Below are 26,353 nucleotides of genomic sequence, written 5' to 3' on the forward strand. Positions count from 1 at the left end.
AAAAGTGATACATGAATCACATAAAAACGGAATGCCATTGAAATTCAACTTTAAATTTTCTGAACTTTGTATGACCATTCCATAATTAAGCTGGACTACACTCCTCAAAAGTGAAACTGCAGCATTAAGAAAGAATGCGAGTAGTATCATGTAAATTGCAGAAGCGAGAGTTGTGAGGTGGATATACAAATGATAAAAGTTGTACATGCATTGGATCACGTGGTACCCATATGCGGGCTAAAAAGGTCATCCACTTTCTCCCTCATAAACAGTGTTTGAGGGTTTATGGAGCATTGCAGACGTTGGAAGAAGCATAGGAAATGCCTCTAAAATGTCATTGAGCTCAATACCATCAGTTAACGACAGGGGAGCATGACCGAATTATCAAACTCCATGAGCTTAGTTTGTCGCTGAGTACAATATCCACCCGTGTTAGGCACAATGTAAGTATCATCTAACATTGTGTCACATGATGGATTCAGGAAGGTGTACATGCATGTTGAAGAGGAAGTGGTGTGTACAGGTGCACATCGGAACTCACATGCCAGCGTATTTGGTAGTCAAGTATTGGAGACCCTTTCTCCATGTCAAGCGACATCCAAAGGCGGCTGTCACCAGTAGTAGGTGGATCTGTGTCCACCCAAACTAGATGCAACAGTACATGAAGTACACTTATGTTCAAGGGTACCAGCCACAGGGGTACCATTGACTGCTAAGCACAAGACTAGATGCCTGGTGTGGTGTCAGCATCATAGTGCGTGGACAATCGAATGGCACCAGGTTTTGTTCACGGATGATTCTCGTTTCTGTCAGTGGAGAAATGACGGCCATCGACCAGGCAACCCGGAGAACACTACGAAACAGCCAATTTCACGCCAAGCATCACCCCTGACCTGCACTGGGCATTATGGTTTGGGGTGGCATAATGCTCAACACAAGATTCCCCTGGTACACATTAATGACAGTTTGACAGCGGACCGTTACATCAAGCAAGTTGTGGACCCTGATTTTCTGCCCTGGTTGCAGGGTGCACCCAACGTGGTATTCCAGCAAGACAATGCCAAGCCCCATGTCGCACGGCATACTCTTAAGAGCCTAACCGGATTTAACATCCTACCCTGGGCGGCAGCCTCTCCAAAACTGAATCCCATTAAACACATTTGGGAAGACATTGCTACAAGCATTCTTTCTTGGTGTTGCAATTTCACTTTTGAGGAATGTATTTCCCTGCATATAAATATGATGAACTAACGCATCAACTTATGTTAGAGAAACTGAATAATTCTATGCATTTATTAATAATAATTAAGAACATTAAATATGATAAATGAACATTAAACATGATAAATAATATTTCTCATCATTTTTCAAAACAAATACAGAAGGGTAAAATAACGTGAGGTACTTGAAGCCCTCTAGCGAGTAAAGTACTGGACGAAATATAACCAAATTTGTTCTATCCATAGTGGACCATGAAATTTTGATTTATTGAAAAAGGAAGGAAAGAAAAAAAAGAAAAAAGCAAATTAGTACCAAAATATGGCACCAAAGGAAATGTTGGTGCTGCAAAAGTATATTAGTGTGAATAATGAACAATTAAATTCCAAATGACAGAGCACACATCAGTTTTATTAACAAGAAACGATTGTTACTTACAAGTGAGGGCTAATATGACCGCTTTTGTGATGTTCCAAGAACTGCATACACTGCACAACATTTTTCATAGTGGCTCATAACATATCAGAATTAACTTGTCTCACCTGTAACGTTTTTCAGTTTTTCAATGTTAAGATATCAGTACATCTTGATACACAACGCCTTTAATTAATCCCCAAAGCCAAGAGTTACTAAGACCTCGGTACCCATACCCTAGGAAATTCATAAATAATGACTGCTGTCAGAGAAATGTTGCTGCAACACACACTGCACTATAAGTCAAATGTGGGTGGTTCTGCAAGAATATTGTCAACTGAGACATCCTTGCTGCTGAAAATGTAGAACCATGAAGTTCTGTAGCATATTGGCATACCAATGGTCCACTTTTCATGATTTCCCTAGTAAAAGTAAGAAACAATGATAACAGATGCGGTATAGTCACACCACACTGCGACTTTCCCGCATATCTGGAGAGGTTATGTGGCACCTACTCTAATCAACTGATGATTACACAATATGGAAATAACTTTCTCTCTCTGAAAAGGACTTTTTTGCCTTTTATTTCTGTAGCCAATGAGGGAGAGAGTGAAGCAGATTTAACACACTTTAAGTATGAAGGATCATACAATACTGTTTTCACTCTTGGTACAGAATATAAATCTGCACAATAGATTTAAAAATGAAAGTTATATTAAAAGATGAAATTTCAGTTTCTCAGCATTCAAGGAGAATTCCTTTTGCTGAGACAAAGAATTGTCGATAATGAAATCGAGGAGTGGTTCAAGGATGGGATTATAAAACCATCTTTTTCAATTGCTTCATCAATTGTTCTGTTTAGAAAGAAAAATGCTACACCCCACCTTTGAGTGGGTTTTCGTGAATTAAATAAAAAAAAATAGTTAAGTATTCTTTTCAAATGGTATAAGTAGAAGAAATTTTAGATCATTTGGGTGAAGCAAAGGTTCCCCTCCCCCCATGTTCGACTTAAAAAATGTTTTATTCCATGTTCCCGCAGAGGAAAACTCTACTAAATATTTGGAATTCATTACACATGCACTCCATGAATTCTCTGCATTTTTGCTTATATGTGACACCAAGTGTATTCCAAAGATTTATTTATAAAGTGTTTAGAAACTTAATTCTGGATGACACTTGTTAATTATACGGACAATTTTATTATTCAAGCGCGAGATGAGAAAGAAGGTTTAGGAAAGTTAAAACTATTTTAGAAGTAGCAAAAGAATGTGGTTTGGAGATCAATTTTAGGAAATGTCACTTTTTAAAGAGGGGGGGGGAAACTCAGGTATATTATTAAGGATGATATGATTTGCCCCTCTTCTGAAAAAACATTCAAAATTTCCCAGAGCTTAAATATTTTAAGAAAAATTCAGAGCTTCTTGGGTTCTTTTCAGATATTTCAGAAAATTTACTGTCAACTATTCAAAAATAGCCAAACCACAGTGACCTTCTTTGTAATGGGATAGGATTCAAATTTGGGCTAGAGCAATTGGAGGCATTTAACAAACTGTCAGAACTTTTATCAACAAGCCCTGTTTTTCATATTTCAAACAAGGAGCACCACCAGAATTGCACTCAGATTCAAGCAGTCATGGTTTCGGCACTGTTTAGCTACAAAAGTCCGACGATGGACAGTTACACCCCATTTACTTCATGAGTAAAAAAGCTAATTTCCAACAAGAGAAGCTACCTACTTGTGAGCTCAAAGTTACAGCTATAATGGAAGTTTTAAAGAAATTCAAAAATTACTTTTTAGGATCCAAGGTCAGAATAATTAATGAATGTGAGGCCTTTCACAAGATTACGTTCAAGAATGATTTAGTTTCTAAAGTGGCAAGATATGTGTTACTACTAGAAGAATTTGACTATGAAATAGTTCACAGATCTATTCAGCAAATGAAGCACATAGACGTAGAAACTCTAAACATGATGGTTACCTATTTTCAGGTTGAAGTTACAGCGAAAACTGCAGCTATGCAAAGAAATGTCTAGTGTCTCCAGTTGCTAAAATCCTTAGTTGAGCAAGGACTGAAGGACACATACACAGTAAAAAAAGGCATATTATAAAAGTTCAACAGCAGTCACTAGTTACTTGTTGTACCTGAAGCACTGGAGCTAGAAATCATACATAGTATCTACAAGGGACACTTTGCAATGTGCAAAATGGAAGATCGGCTGAAGATGGAGCTTTTTATTCCTAACCTTAGAAGATGAATTGAACAAGTCATCACAAATTCTGTAAAGTTCATTTTGTGCAACAAAAATTGAGGTAAGTATGAAGGTTTGATGAATCATATACCAAAAGATAGTAGCCTTTTGAGCAACTTTCACACTGATTTTATAAAACAATTACCATCAACAAACAAGAACCATAATCATATTTTGACCGTTGTCGATGGGTTTACATAGTTCATATGGTTCTACCCAGTGAAGTCTATAACAGTTCAAGATGCACTGCAGAAGCTGAAACTGCAACAATCAACATTCGGCAAACCCTTGAGAATAATAACCGATAAAGGTACAGCTTTTACCTTACAAGGCTTTGAAGCCCACTGTACAGAAGAAAAAATCCAGCACATACAGGCAAATCTTTTTTCAAGTAACATTGGAGCGCCCTGTAGCGCGATCTAATAGTCGAAATGGCCCCAAACTTAGTATTTATACTAATCAAGACATGGGGAAAAGGATTCCGTGAAGAAAATATTAGTTCCTAAAATCGCCGCTAGGGCATTTTGTGGCACTGCTGTAGCTTACAAAAACGAGAATTAGCATAAAACACGGGTATTAAGAAAAATGCAAATGTTGTGCAATGACAGCGGCAGTAATAGGGACTATAAAAGCAAGTAGTATACAGCTCCGATAAATAATCTCAGCTGAAGTAAACGAGCTCCAGTGGACATGCCTCTCACGTTACCGGAACGTGCATTAATGCTGAAGCTGTATTACATGAATCAATGTAATGCATCCGCAGCTCTTTGGGAATTTCGAACCAGAAAAAAATTATGAAAGGGGCCTTTATCGCTGAATGGTCTTAAGAAAATGATTAAGAAGTTCGAGGAAACAGGGTCACTGACCATTCACATTGGGAGAGGACGTAAACCAGTATCAGAAGATATAATAACTGATGTGGCAACTGCAACTGTCGAAGGATTGCAAGGAACCATTGCTGGTACTAGCAGCGCCCGGGTGTAGCTCGACAACTAGACATGAATTATTCCACGATATGGAGAGGCACCGGTATACAACGCAAATGACATAATAGTATTATAATTTCCTAAAGAACAAAAATTTTCACAATAAATTATCTTTTTTAGTTTGGGACATTAATTCCAATCCAATCCTTCCTAACACTTACCGAGGTTTCCATATTTAAGAACATCACAATGAGAACTGAAACTTTCTGGCGCTCCCTCTCAAACTTTCTTCTGAATGTATCACTATTTGCTCTCCTCCTTATTCTTACAATTCATAAGTCTATCAGCACTGACGTAAAAAAATTCTTAAGAACAAGGTGCTATAGCACCCATTTTAGCTGTGCTGGCTTGATGAAAAATGTGTGTCAGCCATGAATAAAATGGAAATAATTGAATTCACTTATGTCCATAAGTTTCTTCTTCATGCATCTACTATATCACAAAGTTATTCTGTATATATATATTTCCAAATTATAACATCTATATATTCTCACATTGCATATATTATATTCACCTGCCAATTTTTACACCTTTATGTGAGATAACTCATTTTTCCATTGGGTTGTATATAGTGTAATACCAGACTTAATGAACCAAACCTTCATTTCCTCGAAATTTGTCAGAGCAGATTTCAACTTTGTTACAGAAATACATTCAATTACAGAGATATAAAATTTCTATTGTTTTTATAGCTATAAGAATGAAAAATGATGAAGAAAATTAAAATGTAAAATAAGATAAATCAACTTGAATATGAGAAATATTAATATACTGTAATGCAGCATTAAAAACCATACATTTCTAATAATTTTACTTTTATTGTTATTTTAAACACACAATCGGATCTCAGAATTGGAATCTAACCTGTATTAATCCATGTCCCATGCTAAATGGTTCCCAAGTACTAACTTTAAGTGCTGTATTTTGAATGGCTCTCTTAATACTATAAGGTGAATAAGGAATAGACCTCTGTTTCAAGCCAGAAAGCAAAATGCCTAAGGGTAAATAAAAAAATTAATTAGTTATTTCATAAACCTATCTATAATTATGTTATATACTTATTTTTTCCCCTGCTTCATAAAATTTTCAAAGCACATCGCTATAAAAAGCAATAAAATGCTATTCTAACATATAAATGCATGCATAATAAAACCAAAGAAATCAAATATTTATATTACTAACTAGATCTGTAAGCACATTAATAACATCAGTTTGTAAAAATTATATAAGATTAATCGCTTTGTCTAACATTTTCTATAGCAAAGCTAAAAATATCATAAAATGTCAAACATCATAAATCAAGTTAAAACAAAGTGACCTTTAATAGCTAACAGTTTTAACCACCAACAACCCCCTTAAAAATATAATAAAACCCAAAGTATCAATGTAAAAATTATACACAAAATGTAAAAATTGTGATGTAAAAATTATACACAAAATGCATTAGAATAAACAAAGTACCAGTTTTAGAGACCTGGCAATCTGGCATTTTTGGTCACATATTTGCAAATTAGTTTGCTTCCCAATTTTTCACAATCTTACCAATCTCACACAGCATTCCTGATAAATGTTTTTACAATCTTGGTTAATTAAACATGTACAGAAATACCAGTAAAATAAAAAATAATAAATCCAGCTTTTGACTAAGCAAAAGATATCACAAAATCTTAATATTTACCAACAGATAAGAGGAATATCCTCATTGAAATGCAAAATAATGATAACTATTTGAAACATGCTGCTCATAGCAATTAGGGGTTATTTTGATTTTGGATATAAACTTCAGATGAGAAAAAATTTTGTTTGCTAATGTATGATCCATAGGAGCTATAAGATATGAGGAAAGAAAACTATGCATAGAACTTGGAATTATTAAAATTCATTCTTATTTTTTGGCCAGAAAGCAAAAATATATTCTGCGCTTGTCATAAAAAAGAAAAGAAATGTGATTTCTCGCATAAAACCGTGATTTAATAAGAAGTATGACAGTCCTATCCTGAAAGCAATGTTCCATATGTATGGAAGCATAAAATCAAGGAGGTTAATTAAGGAGAGAAATGGGGGATTCTTTCCCACATCAGGGTTCATACACATTTCTGCACATGGAATGCAAGTACTTTTAAGTACCGTTAATGAAAAAAAAATTAAGGACCTATGAGCAAATGGGAGCAGAATAAATTCAATTAAAAATATTATCTATGCCTAAATTTCACTTTTGTAATACCATCCTAAAAATAAAACAAATTCTTAAGTAAGATGCATTATTATTAAACATAAAATTAATTAACATAATTATTAATAAGTTTGAGAATAAAAATAAACTTTATGAAATTTATCAAGTAACATTAAATATTTTACACTTATAATAGTTGGACATATTTGAAAGAAGATAAGTGACATTTTATTAGCATTTTACTAACAGTTAGCTTTATGTTGATTTTTTTTTAATGTCTCATTTTGTCACATACTTGCTCAGTCTAGAGATTTAGTAACTAGCAGGTAGATTTTATGACACGCAGCACAGGTTTTAAAGGCATATAAAGGAAACTGCATTTTCTTTTATACATGCAAACATGTTGATCACCCTTAAATTTTGAAAATATGTGTATAATAACATAAAATGATCTTAATCAAATGAATGAGATGAAAAATATCATTTGAGATAGCATAAAAAACACAGATTCTTTAATTAACCTGCACTGTTAAGCATTTAAGTCTTTATATTTTTATTATTTTCACATATTTGGGTTCACGGAATTATTACCACTTAATGAATTTATTAAGTCTTACAAATGACTACAAATAGAAGTAGACATAAAAGTTTTTATATGTGATAGATTAAAAAATGGAAACTAAAATCATACTTATGCAGCCAGCAACATGGGGAGAGCTCATTGATGTTCCATTCATAAGCTGTGATCCTCGTAATGTCCAGTTTGGAACAGATGTAATAGCACCTCCTGGAGCACATACACTAACCCCTAGTTCTCCATTAAAACTAAATTAAAAATACATAGTCAATTTTCACAGCTAATTATTAACATAAATCACACACTTACAAAAAGAAAGTCAGTAGTAACACGATTATAACAAAGGTTAAAATATATTTGGAAAACAGATACTTTAAAAAAAATGCAAATATCAATGATTAAATATGCTGGTGTGACTCATGTTATAACTGATTATTATTTGATACATAATATTACGAGACAAAAACTATGTAAAATAAATGCGAGTATCACAATCATAAAATGACCTTCTCACACAGACATTTATGTCAGAAAAATAAATGATTTCTTTTTAATATAAAAAATACAAAGTCTGATACAAATCTTTTAAGCACAATATTTATAAAGATACATGTAAATTTAGTATGAAATGAGAATTGGAAAAAAAAATCTCAATAATTCAACTACCACATATTTCATCTATCAGCTCAGAATTCATATGAGTCACCTATGAACTCTTAAAACTTACAAAATTTGAGAAAAATGAAATGCAGGTTTCGTTATCTACCATTCCTCTTTTATTTTTATTATTTATAAATAAATCATGTCCACAACTTGTAAATTAAGGACAAAGACTGTGAATTAACAGTTAAGTAAAAAGTTGAAAGCATACATTGCAACCAAACGCAAATTCTAATAACAACAATATACAGCAATAAATAACAGCAGTAGCAATACTTTTCACAAAGGAAGACAAAATACAGTTTAAAAACATAAAGCATATGTCAGATACATTTAAGTGGAAGGAAGCTGTCACTGGACCAACAGGTTGTTTATATTTTTAACGATGTTTTAGAATTGTTCAATTCCTATTTTTAACAAACAGTTTCAGATATTTACTGCCAATAAAACAGGACTGAACCATAAAATGCTGTCATAAAATTCCTTGGTGTCAATAAAAGGACCTGCATCAAGAATGGATACAGATAAAATTGCCACGTCAGAATAACTAATGTCTTTGGTAACCAGTGAATTCCCTTAATACATACAAGAACACTGGGGTCTTTGGTGCCAGGATGTAAATTCAGCACTTTTCAAAAAATTTTAATTTTTACTTTCTTTGTGTCTTACAAGAGAATTAAAACTATACATGATAAAAGACTTATTCAAATTTTTGTGGAATTTCTTTTACTATCTAACTTGGTACAAGAGTCGATCCCCCCCCCTGCAAAACAAAATTTACATGCCTGAAAAATACAAACAGATTTGCATAGCTTAATTGTGATATCATCAAATTAATTCTTAAAATACAGTGATTTTAAAAGTAGTCATTCTCCTATTGCAGAATTAGTAGCATTTTTAAAATAAAAATATTTAAAAAAAACTGATAATGTAGGAAGCGTTAAATTACTAGATAAGTTAACAAGCATTTTGAGTTTTTAATTTATCTTTCAAGTGCATACCTCTTTCAATGTGTATCTCATTATAGTCTTCAATACCAATGATGTCTTTTTTGTTATAATATCTCAAAACACTTCTGAAATCCTTTTGAAACTGTTTCTTAAATCTTAATTTCCAGTCTCTTGCAAGGATGTAAATATTTACCACTGTCCATGTTTTGTTGTCCAACACTTTAAGTGCATGCGATATTCATAACCATATAAAATATGGTAATTCAATATTTATCTACAGGTTTTATAATAATTTATCACTATGTATTACATAATATATAATCTATGTATCTATTGTCCTACATGAATTTCAACTGCAGCCTTTGATTCATTTGTTACCTTCCCTCATTATTAATTTTTCCTTGATTTCAAGCACATTCTCTAGAATCAGCCTGTTATGCATTCTAACAAAATGTTTTTGCCTTTCAATGAATTATAAAAAGAGTTTAATATTCATAGTTTCTCTTGGAATTTTTTCCTAACAATACAGTAAAAAACATAATGTCAAATTATTACATAAAATATAAATGAATGTTAATTTGCATTATCTATTCATCTTTCATTCCTTTATTAAAAAAAAAGACTATGTTTGGTTAACAACGTACTTGTTTTCAATTACTTATGCAATAATTTATGGAACAAAATATATTCTTTTTATCAATACAAACTAAATATGACATGAAAATTTCAAACCATATAGAAAAACATCCTGTTAAAAAAATTAGTTGCTAAATATGCAGTTAAACTGCACAAAAATACCTACATTTGGCAAAACAGTGTTACTAGGCTGTTTAAAATTTCATAATTCAGCCAAATTTTCTTAAGAAAATTTGAGTAATCTACAGCAGTTAATTTTAAATGAAATCATTCTTTTTTGAATGCACAAGATCAGCTCTATTTTTTTCCACAATATAGCTTAATGTTTTAAAAATATTTGTAGATATTCTGTCTTTTATATTGCAAAACAGAGTAACGAACAATGCAATTAATGTAAATTATTAAAATTATGCTAATGATCCCATTCTAAATACTTTATTTCAAGTGTGTTACAATGTGGCATGTTGTAACTGTTCAAAATCAACCAATTAAAAGTCGCCAGTTCAGTTGGTTTACCGCAGGATATCAAATCTCATTTTTTTTACTTTTGATACCAGTAGTGCAATCAGGCTCAATTTGATTGTGGAAAAATGTTAAATACGTTTTGAATAGCTGCATCTTTTTTATTTTTTTCACCTCCTCCTGAATAACAACAGAAGACTGGATATTCAAATTAGAAAATAGGCATAACAATAATTCAATTATACCGCAATCGATCAAATATGAACTGAAGGGAATTCTGATAATCTTCAGTCCATAAAGCAGCAACCAAAACATTTGCAAGCATTCCAAAGGTAACCATTCTACAGTGCGCACTACACCAGAAACTGTGAACTGTACATACTTCGAATCAAAGACATTTTGACACTGAGGTGAATTTTATTATTTCAAAAATGCCAAATTATAAGATACTAAATATTTCCAGGAAAAGAAACTATCTATCCTAAAACACTGTTTGGATAGCAATAACTATACTTTCAAGTAGGGATACATCCTGAAATCATCCCTTAAGTTATGATTACTATTTCAATTTACATTTCATGTAAACATTAAAATTTGGCAATCTCCACACTTTTATCAAAAAAAATTAAATTTTCAACTTTCATCATAACTAGAACTAATATTTGTATATTTTTATTATATTAGAATGAATGGCAATTACTAAATAAATTTGCAGTTTCCCATGATTAATGGTGAAAAAAATGAATTTAGAACAATTAAACCACATAACTGATCAGAAAATAATTACCCTATGTATTATGAGGAAAACAGGGCTCAAACTTCCTGAAAATTTGAAACAAACTGTAGACAGATAGTTGTAAAATGTATGAAATAAATTTTCTCTCTGCTTATTTTCCTTTGGCATAAAATTATAAATTACTTATTTTAGATAACAAAAATGTCATATTTTTAAAAATTTATTTATCTTTTTTTAGACAAAATCTAATTATTTTTCAATTATGACAATTTTGTTTATAACTACTTAAATTTTTATTATAATTCATAGAACTATGAAATCTCCACTACCTCAGCTTCAAACCTGTAAGGAGATTCTGCATTTTTGCACTCTTAATAATTTATAAAATTTAACAAAAACTACGATATAAATACTGTGATAAAACTGTAATACAGGGTGTGGCACGGGAACTTCCTTATTTGAAACGCGCGCCATCTAGCGATATTTATTCCGAGAAGTGTGGGGTGGCTCTCATTGAAAAGAGCCATGTCCAACATTTTATGTCATGTGGGTATAGTACCAATCATGCAGTGGACGAGGGAGGAGCACGCGTTTGCCATGGAGTCATACTTTTCAACGTACTGCATTTTCATTGATATAAATTGGCAGTGGTGCAAAAATTTAATCCACGTGATTTTCTTTCATGAAAAAAATACATGTGAAGCCGTTCTTGACAATATGCCTCATGATGGCCTTGCGTTCTTTAGCGATGAGGATCGATTTCATCTTTCTGGTTAAATGAATAAGCAAATCATGCGATACTGGAGTGGCATGAATCCACGAGAACTACATGAGCAGCCCCTACATACAGAACGTGTGAATATTTGGTGTACGTTGTCTAGAATAGGCATCATTGGACTATGGTATTTTTGAGAACATTTCCATGGATGCCTTATCTCCTTACGAGGCGATCTTAAATGGGCAGCACGCTCGCCTGATTTAGCCCTGTGCGATTTATTTTTGTGGGGCTATTTGAAATCTCTAACGTCCAAAGACCCTGGCTCAAATGAAGAACAATATTCAAGCTGCTATCGACAACGTGCTTGTTGATATGCTGGTAAAAGTGGAAAGAAACTTCAAAACTCGACCATCTTAATGCACTGACCAGAACAGAGGCCACCTTAATGGTATTATTTTTAAACTGTAATTAAAAAAAAAAACTTTAAGTGTCTCTGTATAACTTGGAAAAATATTAAACTGATATCTCTTATACTATTTGTGTTATTCATTTTTAAAATAAGGTAGTTTCCCTGCCCCACCCTGTATAAACTGTAAATAACAAAATCATGAAACAGCGTCATTTTCTGGATGACACCTAACTAGGAAGCAGAATTTCTAGGCCCATTTCCAAGGCCATGTCTACATACAGATTTTAAAAATCCTAAAGCTTTTAAAATATCCCTCTCTCACACTACACTTTTATTCTATTATCAAGTCCTGAAATGTGCATGTTGTCTTCAGATTTATTTAGAAAACAATTTTATCAAACATTTATGCACAGTGTTGAAAAATGTTTAGCAGTTACCAAGGAAAGTTATTTTATTGAAAAACAATATCCACACACATGAGATCAGAATAAAGATAGTGACATTACTGTCCAGCTTTATTCCCAAAATGCTATAAGCTTAATTGCACTAGGGAAAGTGTGTCAATAAACCTCTGCTACAGAATTTGGTTAAGATCTATTCTGTAACAAAGGAAATCATCCAAGAGTGAAGCAACTTCAAAAGATGAACAAGATTATAACAATAAATTTCAGGTTACACATTACAAACAGAGTGAAAAAGTCTTAAGTGGGGGAGGGATTCAGATTGCCTAAATGTAGAAAATTTGCCTTTTAGTAAACAACGTGGAAATTTTCTCCCAAATTGATTTGACTGCTGAAATCTTCCAAAAACTTTGCCCACACTCCAAAGTTTGCATATTGATATTCTACACTGAAGTGACAAAAGTCATGGGATACCTCCTAATATTTTGTCGGTCCTCCTTTCGCCCGGCAAAGTGCAGCAACTCGACATGGCATGGACTCAACAAGTCGTTGGAAGTCCCCTGCAGGAATATTGAGCCATCCTGCCTCTATAGACATCCATAATTGTGAAAGTGTTGATGATGCAGGGTTTCGGGCACGAACTGACCTCTCGATGACGTCTCATAAATGTTCGATGGGATTCATGTCGGGTGATCTAGCTGGCCAGATTATTCGCTGGAATTGTCCAGAATGTTCTTCTAACCAATCGCGAACAATTGTAGCCCGGTGACATGGCACATTGTCATCCATAAAAATCCCATCGTTGTTTGAGTACGTGAAGTCCATGAATGGCTGTAAGTGATCTCCAAGTAGCTGAAGGTATTCATTTCCAGTCAATGATCTGTTCAGTTGCTACAGAGGACCGAGTCCCTGCCATGTAAAAACAGCCCAGACCATTATGGAACTACCACCAGCTTGAACAGTGCCTTGTTGATAACTTGGGTCCATGGCTTCATGGGGTCTGCGCCACACTCGAACCCTACCATCAGCTTTTACCAACTGAAATCGTGACTCATCTGACCAAGCCACGGTTTTCCATTTATTTAGGGACCAACCGATATGCCCACGAGAGTCGCTGCAGGCAATGTCGTGCTGCCAGTAAAGGCACTCGAGTCAGTCTTCTGCTGGCATATCCCAAGGAAGACAAATTTCGCCACACTGTCCTATCAGACACGTCCCTCGTACGTCCCACATTAATTTCTGTGGTTATTTGATGCAGTGTTGCTTGTCTGTGAACATTGACAACTCTATGCACACGTTGCTAGTCTCGGTCGTTAAGTGCAGGTGGTTGGCCACTGTGCTGTCCATGGTAGGATGTTATGCCTGAAATTAGATACTCTCGGCAAACTCTTGACACTGTGGATCTCGGAATGTTGAATTCCCTAACGATATCCGAAATGGAATGACCCATGCGTCTAGCTCCAACTACCATTTCGCATTCAAAGTCTGTTAATTCTCGTTGTGCGGCAATAATCACGTCAAAGCCTTTTCACATAAATAACTTGAACACAAATGAATGCCCTGCCAAAGCACTTCGCATTTATACATTTTCTACGCGATACTACTGCTATCTGTATATTTGCATATTGCTATCCCAAGACTTTTGTCACTTCAGTGTACATCTCGGCTACACTTAATATTAAGCTTTTCAATTTTAAAAGAAAGTTTATAAACTTATGAAACTTTATAAGCTTCCTTGGCATGAAGTAGCAGTCACCAGCTATATTGTGTTTAATGCTGAGCTGCACCGATTTGTGTTCAGCAAACTGATTGCCAACAAGCTTGTTCTCATTGTTTTCCAATCATTGTTCTGCATAAAAATGTTAAATCTACTGACTTTTATAATTTTTTAAACTGAAAGAATTTTAATTAGCTTAAAAAGGTGTTTCTCTTGCCTTCATACCCTTGTGGTGTAATGGCCAGTACGTTCGTTGAAGAGCTCCCAGTGAGGGCATTGCTCATTTTTCACATCTTCTGCTTTCAAAACATCCTAATGTCTCTACAGTGGCTCCCGAACTTAAAAAAAGGTGGTGGATGATGATTCTCCACCACCAGGATTTGGCGATTGAGTCCCCTAATCCCCAGTCGCCCTTTAAAAGGGGGAGATATAAGGTTTTTCTCCCACCTTCTTAGCAGCACACTTTGGCGCGTATTTGAGAGGTCAGTGGTTCGAGTCCTGGCAAGAGCATTGCTCATTTTCACGTCTTTTGCTTCCAAAATATCCTAATGTCTCTACAAGCATAAATTAGAAATCTGCATAAATGTGTCGATACAATTAGACACTTTCTGCCTTGTATTTGAGAAGCCAAAATATTTTCACGAAAACGTGCTACTTACCTACATTGAAATTATAAACTGGAGGGGGGGATTGATGATGTGTGTGATTCTCCTCTGATCAGAATGCAAGCTTTACAGCAATTGCCCCATATTCTGTATTAGATTGTAAAGAAGTTTTTGCAATTACAAAATTTATTCATGATAACACCTTAAATCTCCTGCAGAGTGCCAGTTGGGGGCTGCAGTAATTAATGTAAGTCGGCATCCTATTTTTTTTTTTAAAAATGTGAAAAGGTAATTTATTTTTGCCTTTAATTACCAAAAAAAATTTATAAAAAAGTAGTACTTTGAATGGCTCTATTTCAATTAGATCTGATAACATGGGTTCTAATGTATAATATAAATTTGTAAGTTTTCTAGTCTAAAATATTACCTAATTTTTTAATAAGGAACTAACAGCAAAAATGTTCTAACTCTCCAGAAAAATGTTTTAACATTTACGGAATAAGTTTCTCAATGCATCACTGTGATGCACTGTAACATACTGTGATTCACAAAACACCATATATTTTATAATACAGCTCACATTCTTTACAAGAAAAAGAATTATTAACTAACCCAGGTCCACATGAAGTCCAAGTGTATCCAATCCCTGGTTTTTTTTCTCGCATAGAATATTCTGCAATCATCATATCAGGAGATACATACGCACCAACACCTGCAATTACATTACTATTGTTTTAGTCAGAAAATGCACATTACATTTAATAATTTCAACTACTTAATTACAGTACATTAAAACTACAAACAGTTATAAAAATTATAAAAAGCATTATTAAATACAACTGAGAAAAGCAACAAAAACACATCCTACACATAAGTGAACTTTTAAAAGAAAATTTTACTTTTTCAATGCTAAATACATATATGTATCTAAAAGAACTTTTAAAATAACTTTCATTTGATGCAAGGAAAAAAGATTGCAAAATGGAAAAAAAGAAAAATTATTTCTTTCTCATTATGTGCATGGCTATTTTAAGTTAAAAATCATAAGATGATGAATGTTAAGTCTCCCCCTACTTTATTTGAAGATAATAAATTTTACTTGAGCAAAAAAAGGAATTTATGAACCCTGAGGAAAGGATCCAAAAGACCTCATCCCCTCCACCAAACCTCTACTAAGGACTTTCAAATTATCATGTATTTTGTGTGCTCCCATGCCACAACACTGTAAACTTACAACCACCCATGACTTCTCTGGGATTCAGACACATGCCTAATTATATGACAGCCAGCAACACTAACCACTATACTGATCAGGGCAATATTTTTAAAAAAACTCCTTTAGAAAACCAATACTTGAATTTTCATACTAATATTCATCTAGAAAAGCAAAATCGTGCTACATATATTCAATCAAATAAACAAAAACTTGAATCATGATCCATTTGGTGATAACAAGTATAGGATAATGTTTTCCTGCCAAATGAAACGACTTTTCTTTTAAGAACTTAAACCACTTAGGAGTTCAAGAAATTTCCAAAAATTGGTAACCAAAATATCTATTTATTAACTGCCATAACTGTACAAAAAATACATTTATGAAAAAAATGAGCATAAAAAATCATTTATTAGCCCAAAATTAAGTATATGAGAATTCTAAAAATTATTGTTACCCCTTGAATGTTTTTTTTTTTTTTCATACAGGCCTTAGTATACTTATATTCCATAATTTTACTTTTTGTATGTATTTTTTTTTTGTTCTATGGATCAGTAATGCCATCTATGAATCAAAAAGTAAACTAGAATTAATTATACACGATAATCAGAAGGGCGAGCTTTGAAAATGTGATGCCTACACCACATATGCCAAATAACAGTGCACACAAAAAACTATACTCATGAGGTAAGGGCAAAACTACTAAATGGTTAAGAACACACATTTTTTAGGGCGGGTTGCAAAAAAAAGCTGTTTTTGTTTCATCTACAATGGTTGCTTATTGTTTAATTTCTTTTATAAATATAACCCTAACAACGTTTATGTTAAGCACCCAGTATCGGTAGTGCAAGATGTGGTCTCCAACAAGTATTTTGAGCAAGCAGAAGCAGGCAGTCACATAACACACAGAATCTGATGCTAGAACTTCTAACTTGTTGGTATTCTATTCCATACTTGCCAAGCTATGACACTCAAAAATCAGATTTTTTTTTTTAAGAAATCAGGAGATTTTTCACAATGTTAAAAAGACTTTTTAAATGATAAAAATATAGTTTTTAATAATGAATTAACTTAAAATAGTTACTAATTCTTAAATGCAAGCAGCACAAAAATACCTTACACATAAAAAACATTTTTATTACTTGCATCGCTTAAGAAAACAAAACAAAAAAAAAAAAAAAAAAAAAAAAAAAAGACACTTTAATCAGTTTTCGTACAAATGTTATGAACAATGCCAGATTTTGCTTTCATTAAGAAAAAAACTTCATAATTTTGTTCATAGCAATTGCCAAAAGCCTGCTTTCGGTAATAAAGGTTTTTCTAATGTGCCATCACTACCATTAGATCTAAATTTAGTCCTCGTTTTCGAAACAACACTGAAAATCCCCTCACACTCTGCATTATTAAGGGGAACTGTCAAGATGGCCAACATAATTCTTGACAGTTCACTATATTTTAAAATTCCATCAGCACCTTTCAGTTTTCTAATTAAACTCCACTGTGTGTCAATCCTAGACAATTTTATAACTTCATCCAAGTTTTCTAATTGTGAACTGCAAAATTGCGACTGCAATATTTATCAGTGGCAACATTAGTATCATCATCTTTCATGACTAAATGAAGTAACACAGGAAATCTGTTCAAAAAGTACCTTATATCAGAAAAAGATGCATTTGCTATAGTAGAAACATCAGCAACTTCAGCATGCAAAATCACTTCATTGTTGACTGGAATTTTATGTAGTATGTAATCACATACTCGAAAGAAGTAACTTCTAACATGAAAATAAAACTTATTTTTGTCTTCTTCTGAAAGTTCTTAAACTACTTTTGAAGTTGCAGCTCTTATTACCAAAATCTTCATCTTTCTTCCGATTTTCTATTTCACCATAAATCACATCATATATAGAATTACAAGACAAGACACAGACTGGTTTTACAAACTTTGAGAAAATGTCTTTAAACAAATCATAAATCATTGATTGCAAAACATGAATTAATGGAATTCTGCTTTGTAGAACTATGTTAAGAATATCGAATGATGGCAAAATGAATTGTAAAAAAAAGCAAAAAGCGTTGTTAAGGTCCAAAGAGAAAAACATAAATATTCGTGCTTCACAAGACAAATCACAAGATACAATAATCAGAAAATGTTTCGTGTGTTGAGCAATTTTTTCTTTTTTTATTTTGAGAGATATTTGTATCAGCTTTACATTTACATTTTGCAGTATTATTTTGAGAACTGCCAGTTGAATTGCTGAATGGTGCAGATATTACTTTATTTTTCTCAAACCTATTTTTAACAATGGAAGTAGAAAATACATCTCCATTTACTTTAGGTATTTTATAACTTTCAATACAGCCCTTTATCTTAACTCTCGAAGCATTTACTTCTTCTTTAAAATATGCAGGAAAGGGGTTCCATTGATCGAGGATTCTATATAAGCATTTCTTTAAAGACAGCCAGCGTGTACACACGTTTCAAAATTTTTCTCATTTCAGTATTATGCAGCTGTTGGAAACTGTTTCAATTTTTCTTCCTTTTAGAACTCCTTTCAAGATAATAATAAATACAGTCAAAAGTTGTTAATTCGGACACCCATAATCCGGAATGATCTATAATCCGGACCTCAAAGCTACAAACTTTCTGCGCAAGATACACGCGCGTAAGACCTTTACGGCTGCGAATATGTGTGTGTGTGCGTGTGCAAAATATGTTTACGAATGCGCGTTTAATGTATAACAGACAGTATAAGCTAAGCTAAAATTATCTAATTCAGTTAATGTTGCAGATTGCGTTGTTCCTTAATCTTCAGATTGGATTTGGCTTATTATTTTTTGCAAACTGTTAGAACAATTTTATAAAAGTAAGCTTGAACTTTCAATTATGTCAAATAGAATTTCTGATATATATTTACTAATACATAAAGGATCTACAAAGCGAAAGTATGTTTCAAAGTCTATTAAACAAAAAATGGAATTGCTGCAAAAAAATGGATAAAGGCATATCCTTTGTATATCTAAACTTTTTTTATCTTTAACGCTGTGGCGCGCAACGAATTGGAAGTTGATCTGTCAGCACTATCCTTATCTTCAGGGCAGATGTTTTTATTTGGCTTATAATAATTCCTTACTAAATGTAGTATTTCATCTCAATGTACTCCGTCTTTGATATGATTTAAATCAAATTCCTCGTCATTATAATTCGCTTCCGATAGCGAAGAAAGTGACAGAGCTTATTGAAAACGAAAATATTTCAACTGACAAATTAGTCGGTATTCTCGACATAGCAATTATAGGACTTGAACAGCGGAACTTTATAACTGAACAAGAAATTATGTCTGTTTATAGAATTAAAGAGAATGTATTATCACATAAAAAACGAAGCAACATAAACAACTTACATTGAAAGACATGTTTAATAAAAGAAACAGATAAATTCAGCTTTTTTTTATGTAAATTTTGATACCCTTTAGATCCTAATTGTTCTTTATTTCATAAATTACGGTTTCATATTTTTAATTTTATAATTTCTGCGTGCCCTCTTACCAGATTTAAACTGATGATCTATAATCCGGAAAAATCGATAATCCGGAATCGCCAAGGTCCCGACGAGTCCGGATTAACGACTTTTGACTGTATCAACAATGTGATCATCCACATTTATTGGTAAAGAAGCTGCCCCTTTTTCAGCTGCTAAATTTAAGAGGTGGCAGGTGCACCTCATAATCTGCAAATCTGAATTTTCCTTTCTTAAGATGCCTGCAACACTAGTCTTCAAGCCTACCATTACTGGTGCATCATCGGCACCAAGTGCTAAGCAATTATCCAGAGGGAACGCATTTTCTTTTAAAGTTTTAATAATTAGCTGTGCTATATTTAAGCCTGTCGAATGTCCTTCTAAAGTGGGGACAGAAAGTAAACTGCACTCATTTTCTGAAGACTCTGGATTAAAAAAAGAAACAACAATTGGATACAGTTTTGAATCGGTATTATTGCTTCCATCCGAAGAGAGGCAGAACGGAGCTGTTTTAATGCAATCAATAACTGATGATTTATTTTTCAAATCCATTTCTTTAACAATTGCACCTCTTTTGGTCCTTGCACTTCAGTATTTCTTAGCGATTTCACTACCGGGAAGCATTTTTCTAAATAAAGCTGCAGCATGATCCGATGCATTCAATGGTAGGTTGTGCTCCAGTAAAAAGGCAGAGAACAGACAATCTGCATTGATAACTTTTCGGTCCTTTGTTTCTGAAGAAAAATTTAATCTTTTTTTTTTTTTTTTTTTTTTTCCCCAAAACAGCTCATGTTGTCCTTGTGTATTTGTGTACGCACATGTTTGAGAACATCCGCCCTTCCACCATGCGAAATCAAAAATCGCAACGACACACAGTACACATCGCAAATTTATTACATTTCCTTGAGGAAATAATGGAAGGAAAATCAACTGTGTACGATTTTTGAAACGTACACGAGTATTTCACCTTTCTCGCAGACATAACAGAAGATGATAATTTGTTTCCCGAAGGCACGTACTCACACAACTCAGGACAAGATGAACGAAGTAACTAAAGAACATCCAAATAGCAGCCTTGAGCTTGCTTTGTGCTCATTGGCTAATATATGCCAGATGACAGGCAGTGAAGCTCAAAGCCCATTAGAGAACTGGAGAACGATGTTTCTGGATATCATGTTATGCTCTCACTCACAAAGCAGAAATTCTCATCTGATTTGCAAGGGTTTGTTTTAGATATAATCTACAGAAAATTCAATTGCTTTCAGACATCCAAAATCACTTTTTTTTTCATATAGCGAAGTATTAAGGCAAGTTCCATAAAAATTGTGAAAAATTTTAATAAGAAAAAGTTAGGAGAAATATATTGTAAATTGGGTTGGCGGGAGAGCAGTCAAAAATCGGGAGTCTCCCGCCTAAATCGGGAGAGTTAGCTACTCTGCTATTCCGTATTCCTTCAATGTGTCAAACATTGCTCAAGAGCAACAGAAGAATTAGCAGCATTTAAAATAGTTGCAGCTGCAAAAAACTTAACTGCTCTGCTTCTGAATCAATAACTTTCAATAAGCCTGCAAATACACCTTCCTTATCTGGTAGACATTTCCTCACCCAGTACACTTTTTGATTTAACTTTTAATTTTCATTTATTGCACCTTTCTCGGAATGTATCCAAAGTATATAAAGTGTTACTTATCAAAGTATTTCCAGAGTGAGGATTATCTGAACCAAGCAAACATTTTACTATGAAAATTAACCATATTCTGATCAAATTCTCCTCTTTATTTTAGCATGTTTTTCCACTCGAAAACTACCCACAATTGCAGTTGGTCATTTAATCCCACATGGGAATAGAGTTATTACAATTTTTTAAATGACTAACAATTGAATGTTTTGTTAGAGTATCCTTTTTTGTTAGCATTCTACATGAACATTATAATATTTACACATAATGCACCTTCTTAAATAAACTCTTCTATCAATTATAACCAATAAATATCATAATGTTCTGATCATCTCTTTGCAACCAAGGCCAGTTGGACAGCAGTCACTTCAGCATCATATTTAGTACAATTTGCACCAACAGCACTGCTAAAGTGCAGGGAGTAAGCCCCTGCACCAGCTATTGATTCAGAGGCCATAAGCACTTTCTTCAGTCATACTTTCAAACAATGGGTCTGTTCTAAATTCCCTAATAAACAAGTCGCAATGCAAAGGATCCCAAATCATTATAGAATCACAGGTAATGTGTTTGCCGGACTCTGGCCAAGGACTTTTATTCATAACAAAGCATTCAATTGGCTTTAGAAGGATTGCTTAATATAAACCTAAGCAAAACTCATTTCATTTATTGTGTTAATAGGAAAAGCTATTGAATCGTCCATGAAGTCAGACCTTTCTATCCAACTTAAGTCTTCAGTAAAACTATTCATTTCTGGAGGTTTTTAAAGCTTCTAAATACAAAAATTAAGATTTTATCATAAATTAAATTCATTTCTTTTATTAGATTATTTGAACATCTTCATTTTAATTCGAATATCAGTGTTTGGAAGATTTAAAAATTTCAAAGTAAAAAAAAAAAAAAAAAAAATTAAGGCACCTTCTAAGATTTTTATCATGCACTAAATTGACTGCTTTTACTCAATCATTTGAATATCATTCTTTCTAATTCAAAATTTAACTTTTTAGTGATTTCATAATTTCAGCTAAAATTTCAGGCACTGCCAATTAAAGTAGATTCTGAATTATGAAACAATGATTTTTATTATGATAAAAATCCTGCATGACACAAATAAGAAAACGAGACACTGTTCAGTACACTCCACTTTAAAAGGACCTTATAAAGTGTGAAACCATAATTAAAATGAGAAAATATACATTTTTGCAAGATTATGGAGTTTTTTGTTACAAGACTAACATGACATATCACCTTTCTTCAGTTATTAAAAAAAAGTTCCATACCATTACAGAAAAACATATCTAAATCATTTTTAAAATAATGTAGGATGTCCCTATAAGAACGGCACAGCATAGAATGGCCATTACACTGCTGGCCACCCAAATTGCAACACCAAGAAAGACAACAGATATCACAAAATTTTTTTAGTAGATAACATGTTGACCAAGTATCAAATGATTAAATTTATAGACTTCTGTGGAGTGTGGTTCCTTCCAGAATCAGTAGCCAGAGTAGCCGCCATTGTTAGAGATCACTGCTGCCACACACCTCGGCATTGATACATAGAAACTCTGGATGTGTTCTTGGGGTACACCAGACCAAGCAGCTTCCACATGTTGACAAACTTGATCTGGTGTGGCAGCTTGGGATGTCATCTGGGTGAATCGTTCAGCAACTATTTACCACGTTTTCTATCGGCGAAAGATCCAGAGAACGAGCCAGCCAGGGAAGCAATTCAATCTGGCAATTGACAAAGAACATTTGAACAATGCGTGCCGTGTGGTTGTGCATTATCCTGTTGAAATATGGCTGTGGGCAAGTTCTGAAGGTAAGGAAAGACAACTGGCTCCAATAACTCGGAGATGTAGTTAAAGTTACTTGCTGTTTAAAGTACCAGCAATGTGTACTAGAGGAGTGCGAGAGTGATATCCAATACCACCCCATACCATAATACCCAGTGCAGGACCAGTGTGGAGATGCATAATGCAGCTGTTCAGCATCCTCTCTCCACGGTGTCTCCAGACTCGAATCCGAACATCATGGAGTTGCAGACAGAAGCGTGACTCGTCATTAAAGACATTTCATTCCATTCTGCCGTCCACATCCTTCTTTCATCGCACCATTGGCGGCGGAGACGTCTGTGGTTCTGTGTCAAGGGTAGACGAAGCAATGGACGTCTTGCGGACAAACCACTCTGCTGTAAACGCCGTCGAATGGTACACGCAGACTTTGGATGATGCGTTACAGACTGAATGTGCTGTGCTATGGTTCGTGATGTGACTGAGCGATCCGTCACTGCTACACGCACACTGTTCCTGTCATCATGTGAAGTAGCGCACTGAGGTGGATGTGATCGGACACTTCAGTCCGTCGTACTCTCCTGCATCCAACAGTTACATATCCGCATTACAGTTGCTTGGTTTCGTCCAACGAGACTAGCGATTTCCTTAAAGACAATCCACACTCTTGGTAGGCCACTATCCTTCCTGCGTCGAACTCAGATACTTGATAAAACGATGATCGCTGTTTACTACGAGGCATAATTGATCGTGTTTTTTTTTTAAAAAAAACCACAAGAAAAATACAATTGCCGAACTTGAAATCGTCGAAAACTCCAAGTCTTAAATAGCACTTTGAAGTGGTGCCACAGGCACGCATGATGTACATCTGCACTGAAATTCTAATCATTTGCATATCTCACCTCCGCTAATCCATGTTGTAAATTTCATGTTATTTGCATGCTCCCTTCAGGGTGTTGCATTTACGGTGGCCAGCAGTGTACATCATTTAAGCTTTTTTTTTTTCTTTGAATTTCAGTTGACCAGTATAATTTATACACTTATATTACACACTTATACTTGTTTACTTGCACTTACAGTTATACAATTAAAAAATTTTAATATTCTAAAGTACAATTTAGACTAAATACTTACAGTATTCTTAATAAACCCCTGCCATATCAAGGTACAGACATTTAAATTTTAAAAAAGTACTTTCGTTTCTATTGCACGAATATTTTTAAAGTATGGGGCTAATAAGCAAAGTAGTACTTTCAAGTGATACTTCTGGATGCACAAATATATTTAGGAATGAAAGATTCTGAAAGTACATAAACTACATTACAGGAGTAAAATTATCGCAACAGAAACTAAATATTTTTCAGTTATTAATTACTAGTACTTCATATATAAAACACTTCCTACAATTCATCTTTTGCATTGCTCCTGTTAATTAATCAAACAATTATTAAACTATCTTTGAGACATATATATGTACATAAAGTTAAAAAAAGTAATATTACCAATCACAGAATTTGTTTGCATGAGAGGAGGAGTTCCGATTGTTGACAAAGCAGGACCATGATTTCCAGCACTTGAAACCAAGATTACACCATGCTCATTAACAACTTGATTAAAGAGTTCCATTACACGTCTGTTTCATGAAAAGAATGCTAAGCGTTAATTTTCTAATACTTAAATATAACATACATATGTTTTTTGGAAATTTAAATTGATTTTATTATGCTATCCTGAACAAGATATAAATCCTGACATACAATAATATGTTAATAAATACAATCAATAAAGTATGACAAGATTAAAAACAAATTCAAATCAAGAAAGATCTTAAAATCATGCATGTGCACAGCAGGAGAAATTTTCTCTATAATTTAAGTTATTAAAATTATATATATATATGAAATAAGATTTTCATACATTATTGGTGTTGTGCAGTTGGGGAAACAGAAATGAGACAAAATTTCGAATATAAAGAGATACGTTTATTTTAGCATCCATCTCCCTAGCGTTCCTCCTGTACATCGAAGAGAAGCCCTACTAATAGATATGTGAGCGTCATAGTGCTCATCTAATTAGCCATATTAATTGAGATCATGAGGTGATGCTATCTTCTCATCAGGAGTGTTCTATAAAAACTTTATGTAATATGACAGTAGTATGTCATCTTAACCTTTCATACTGTGTATAGTTCTCAGCCAATCAGATTCAAGAAAATTTTCACTATAAACACCTCTGCTGCAAAGTCTCCCATTTTCAAGCACATTGCTTTCACTCTGCCAACATGCTATTGCCACTTGCTTTCTCTAAAACAAAGAACTGTCCATTGTCTTAAAATGTGCTAAGCTTAAAAAACTGTGGGATGCATATTGCACCCATCCCGATATTTTCTTGTCAAATTTCAGAGATCATCTCAGAACTGCTTTAACAAAAAATAAAAAATTATGCTCTAAACTTTAGCCATGTCTCTCTCCAAACTTTTACACCATCACCATGTTCTAATCCTCAAGATATCTACAGAGCTCTGTCATTCAATGTATGTGGGAATCAACAAGTCATCTATACCACTAAATCATTAGTTATAATTTAGTTTGACAAGATGAATTTGTCATGGCTCTCCAGTGGAAAGTTTATTCAACAATCACTCTGAAATATTAGAGATGCACATAGGTTTTTAAAATTATACTTACAAAATTTTAGGAATGTTCAAAATAGTCTCCTCCTTCATCAATGCACTTCTGTAGGTGAATTTTCCAAAGCTTAAATTACTCAAGCCATTCATTTCTTGGAATCGATGAAAAAATGCATTTCTTGCCATATCAATCTCATCTTCGGAATGAAAACAACATCCACGTAAGTTCATTTTTAGATAACAAATAGCCAAAAGTCATACATAGCTAAATTGAGTGAATAAGTAGATATTCTATCACTTTGTCCCGCTTTTGTTCAAGAAACTCAACTGTCAGTTGTGCTGAATGAGAGGATGCACTATCACAGTGGAAGACGAGTTCTTAAGATTCTTTTCTTGAGGAACTTCTAGAAGACAGGAGTATACCAGTTAGCTGTGACCATCTTCTGTCCTTCTAGCTTGATGGCTTTGACCAGTCCTGTACTTCTGAAGAAAACAGCATATGTTACTTTTTTATGGTATGGTTGTCTTTTCACCATTGTGGACGAGAGATCATCTTCTAAGACCCATACTCTACTTTCTTGACATGTTGGACTGTCAAAAAGTGGTATG

The 26,353-nt window shown here is 33.7% G+C and overlaps 1 protein-coding gene across 1 annotated transcript in view; it reads right to left on the reverse strand.

The window, feature by feature from the left end:
* Positions 1-26,353, reverse strand: part of TppII (Tripeptidyl-peptidase II) — a 313,141-nt gene that overhangs the window by 167,217 nt on the left and 119,571 nt on the right. The window contains exons 10-13 of the mRNA XM_085809472.1: positions 24,618-24,748; positions 15,525-15,624; positions 7,733-7,866; positions 5,733-5,863 (exon numbers count right to left, since the gene is read on the reverse strand). Coding sequence (XP_085665598.1) covers positions 5,733-5,863; positions 7,733-7,866; positions 15,525-15,624; positions 24,618-24,748 — 496 coding nt within the window. The remainder of the gene's footprint in view (positions 1-5,732; positions 5,864-7,732; positions 7,867-15,524; positions 15,625-24,617; positions 24,749-26,353) is intronic.

Source organism: Stegodyphus dumicola, chromosome X2 (genome assembly GCF_044657685.1).
Source record: "Stegodyphus dumicola isolate Sdum_Otavi_A_Nest chromosome X2, ASM4465768v1".
In the NCBI taxonomy this organism is placed as follows: domain Eukaryota; kingdom Metazoa; phylum Arthropoda; class Arachnida; order Araneae; family Eresidae; genus Stegodyphus; species Stegodyphus dumicola.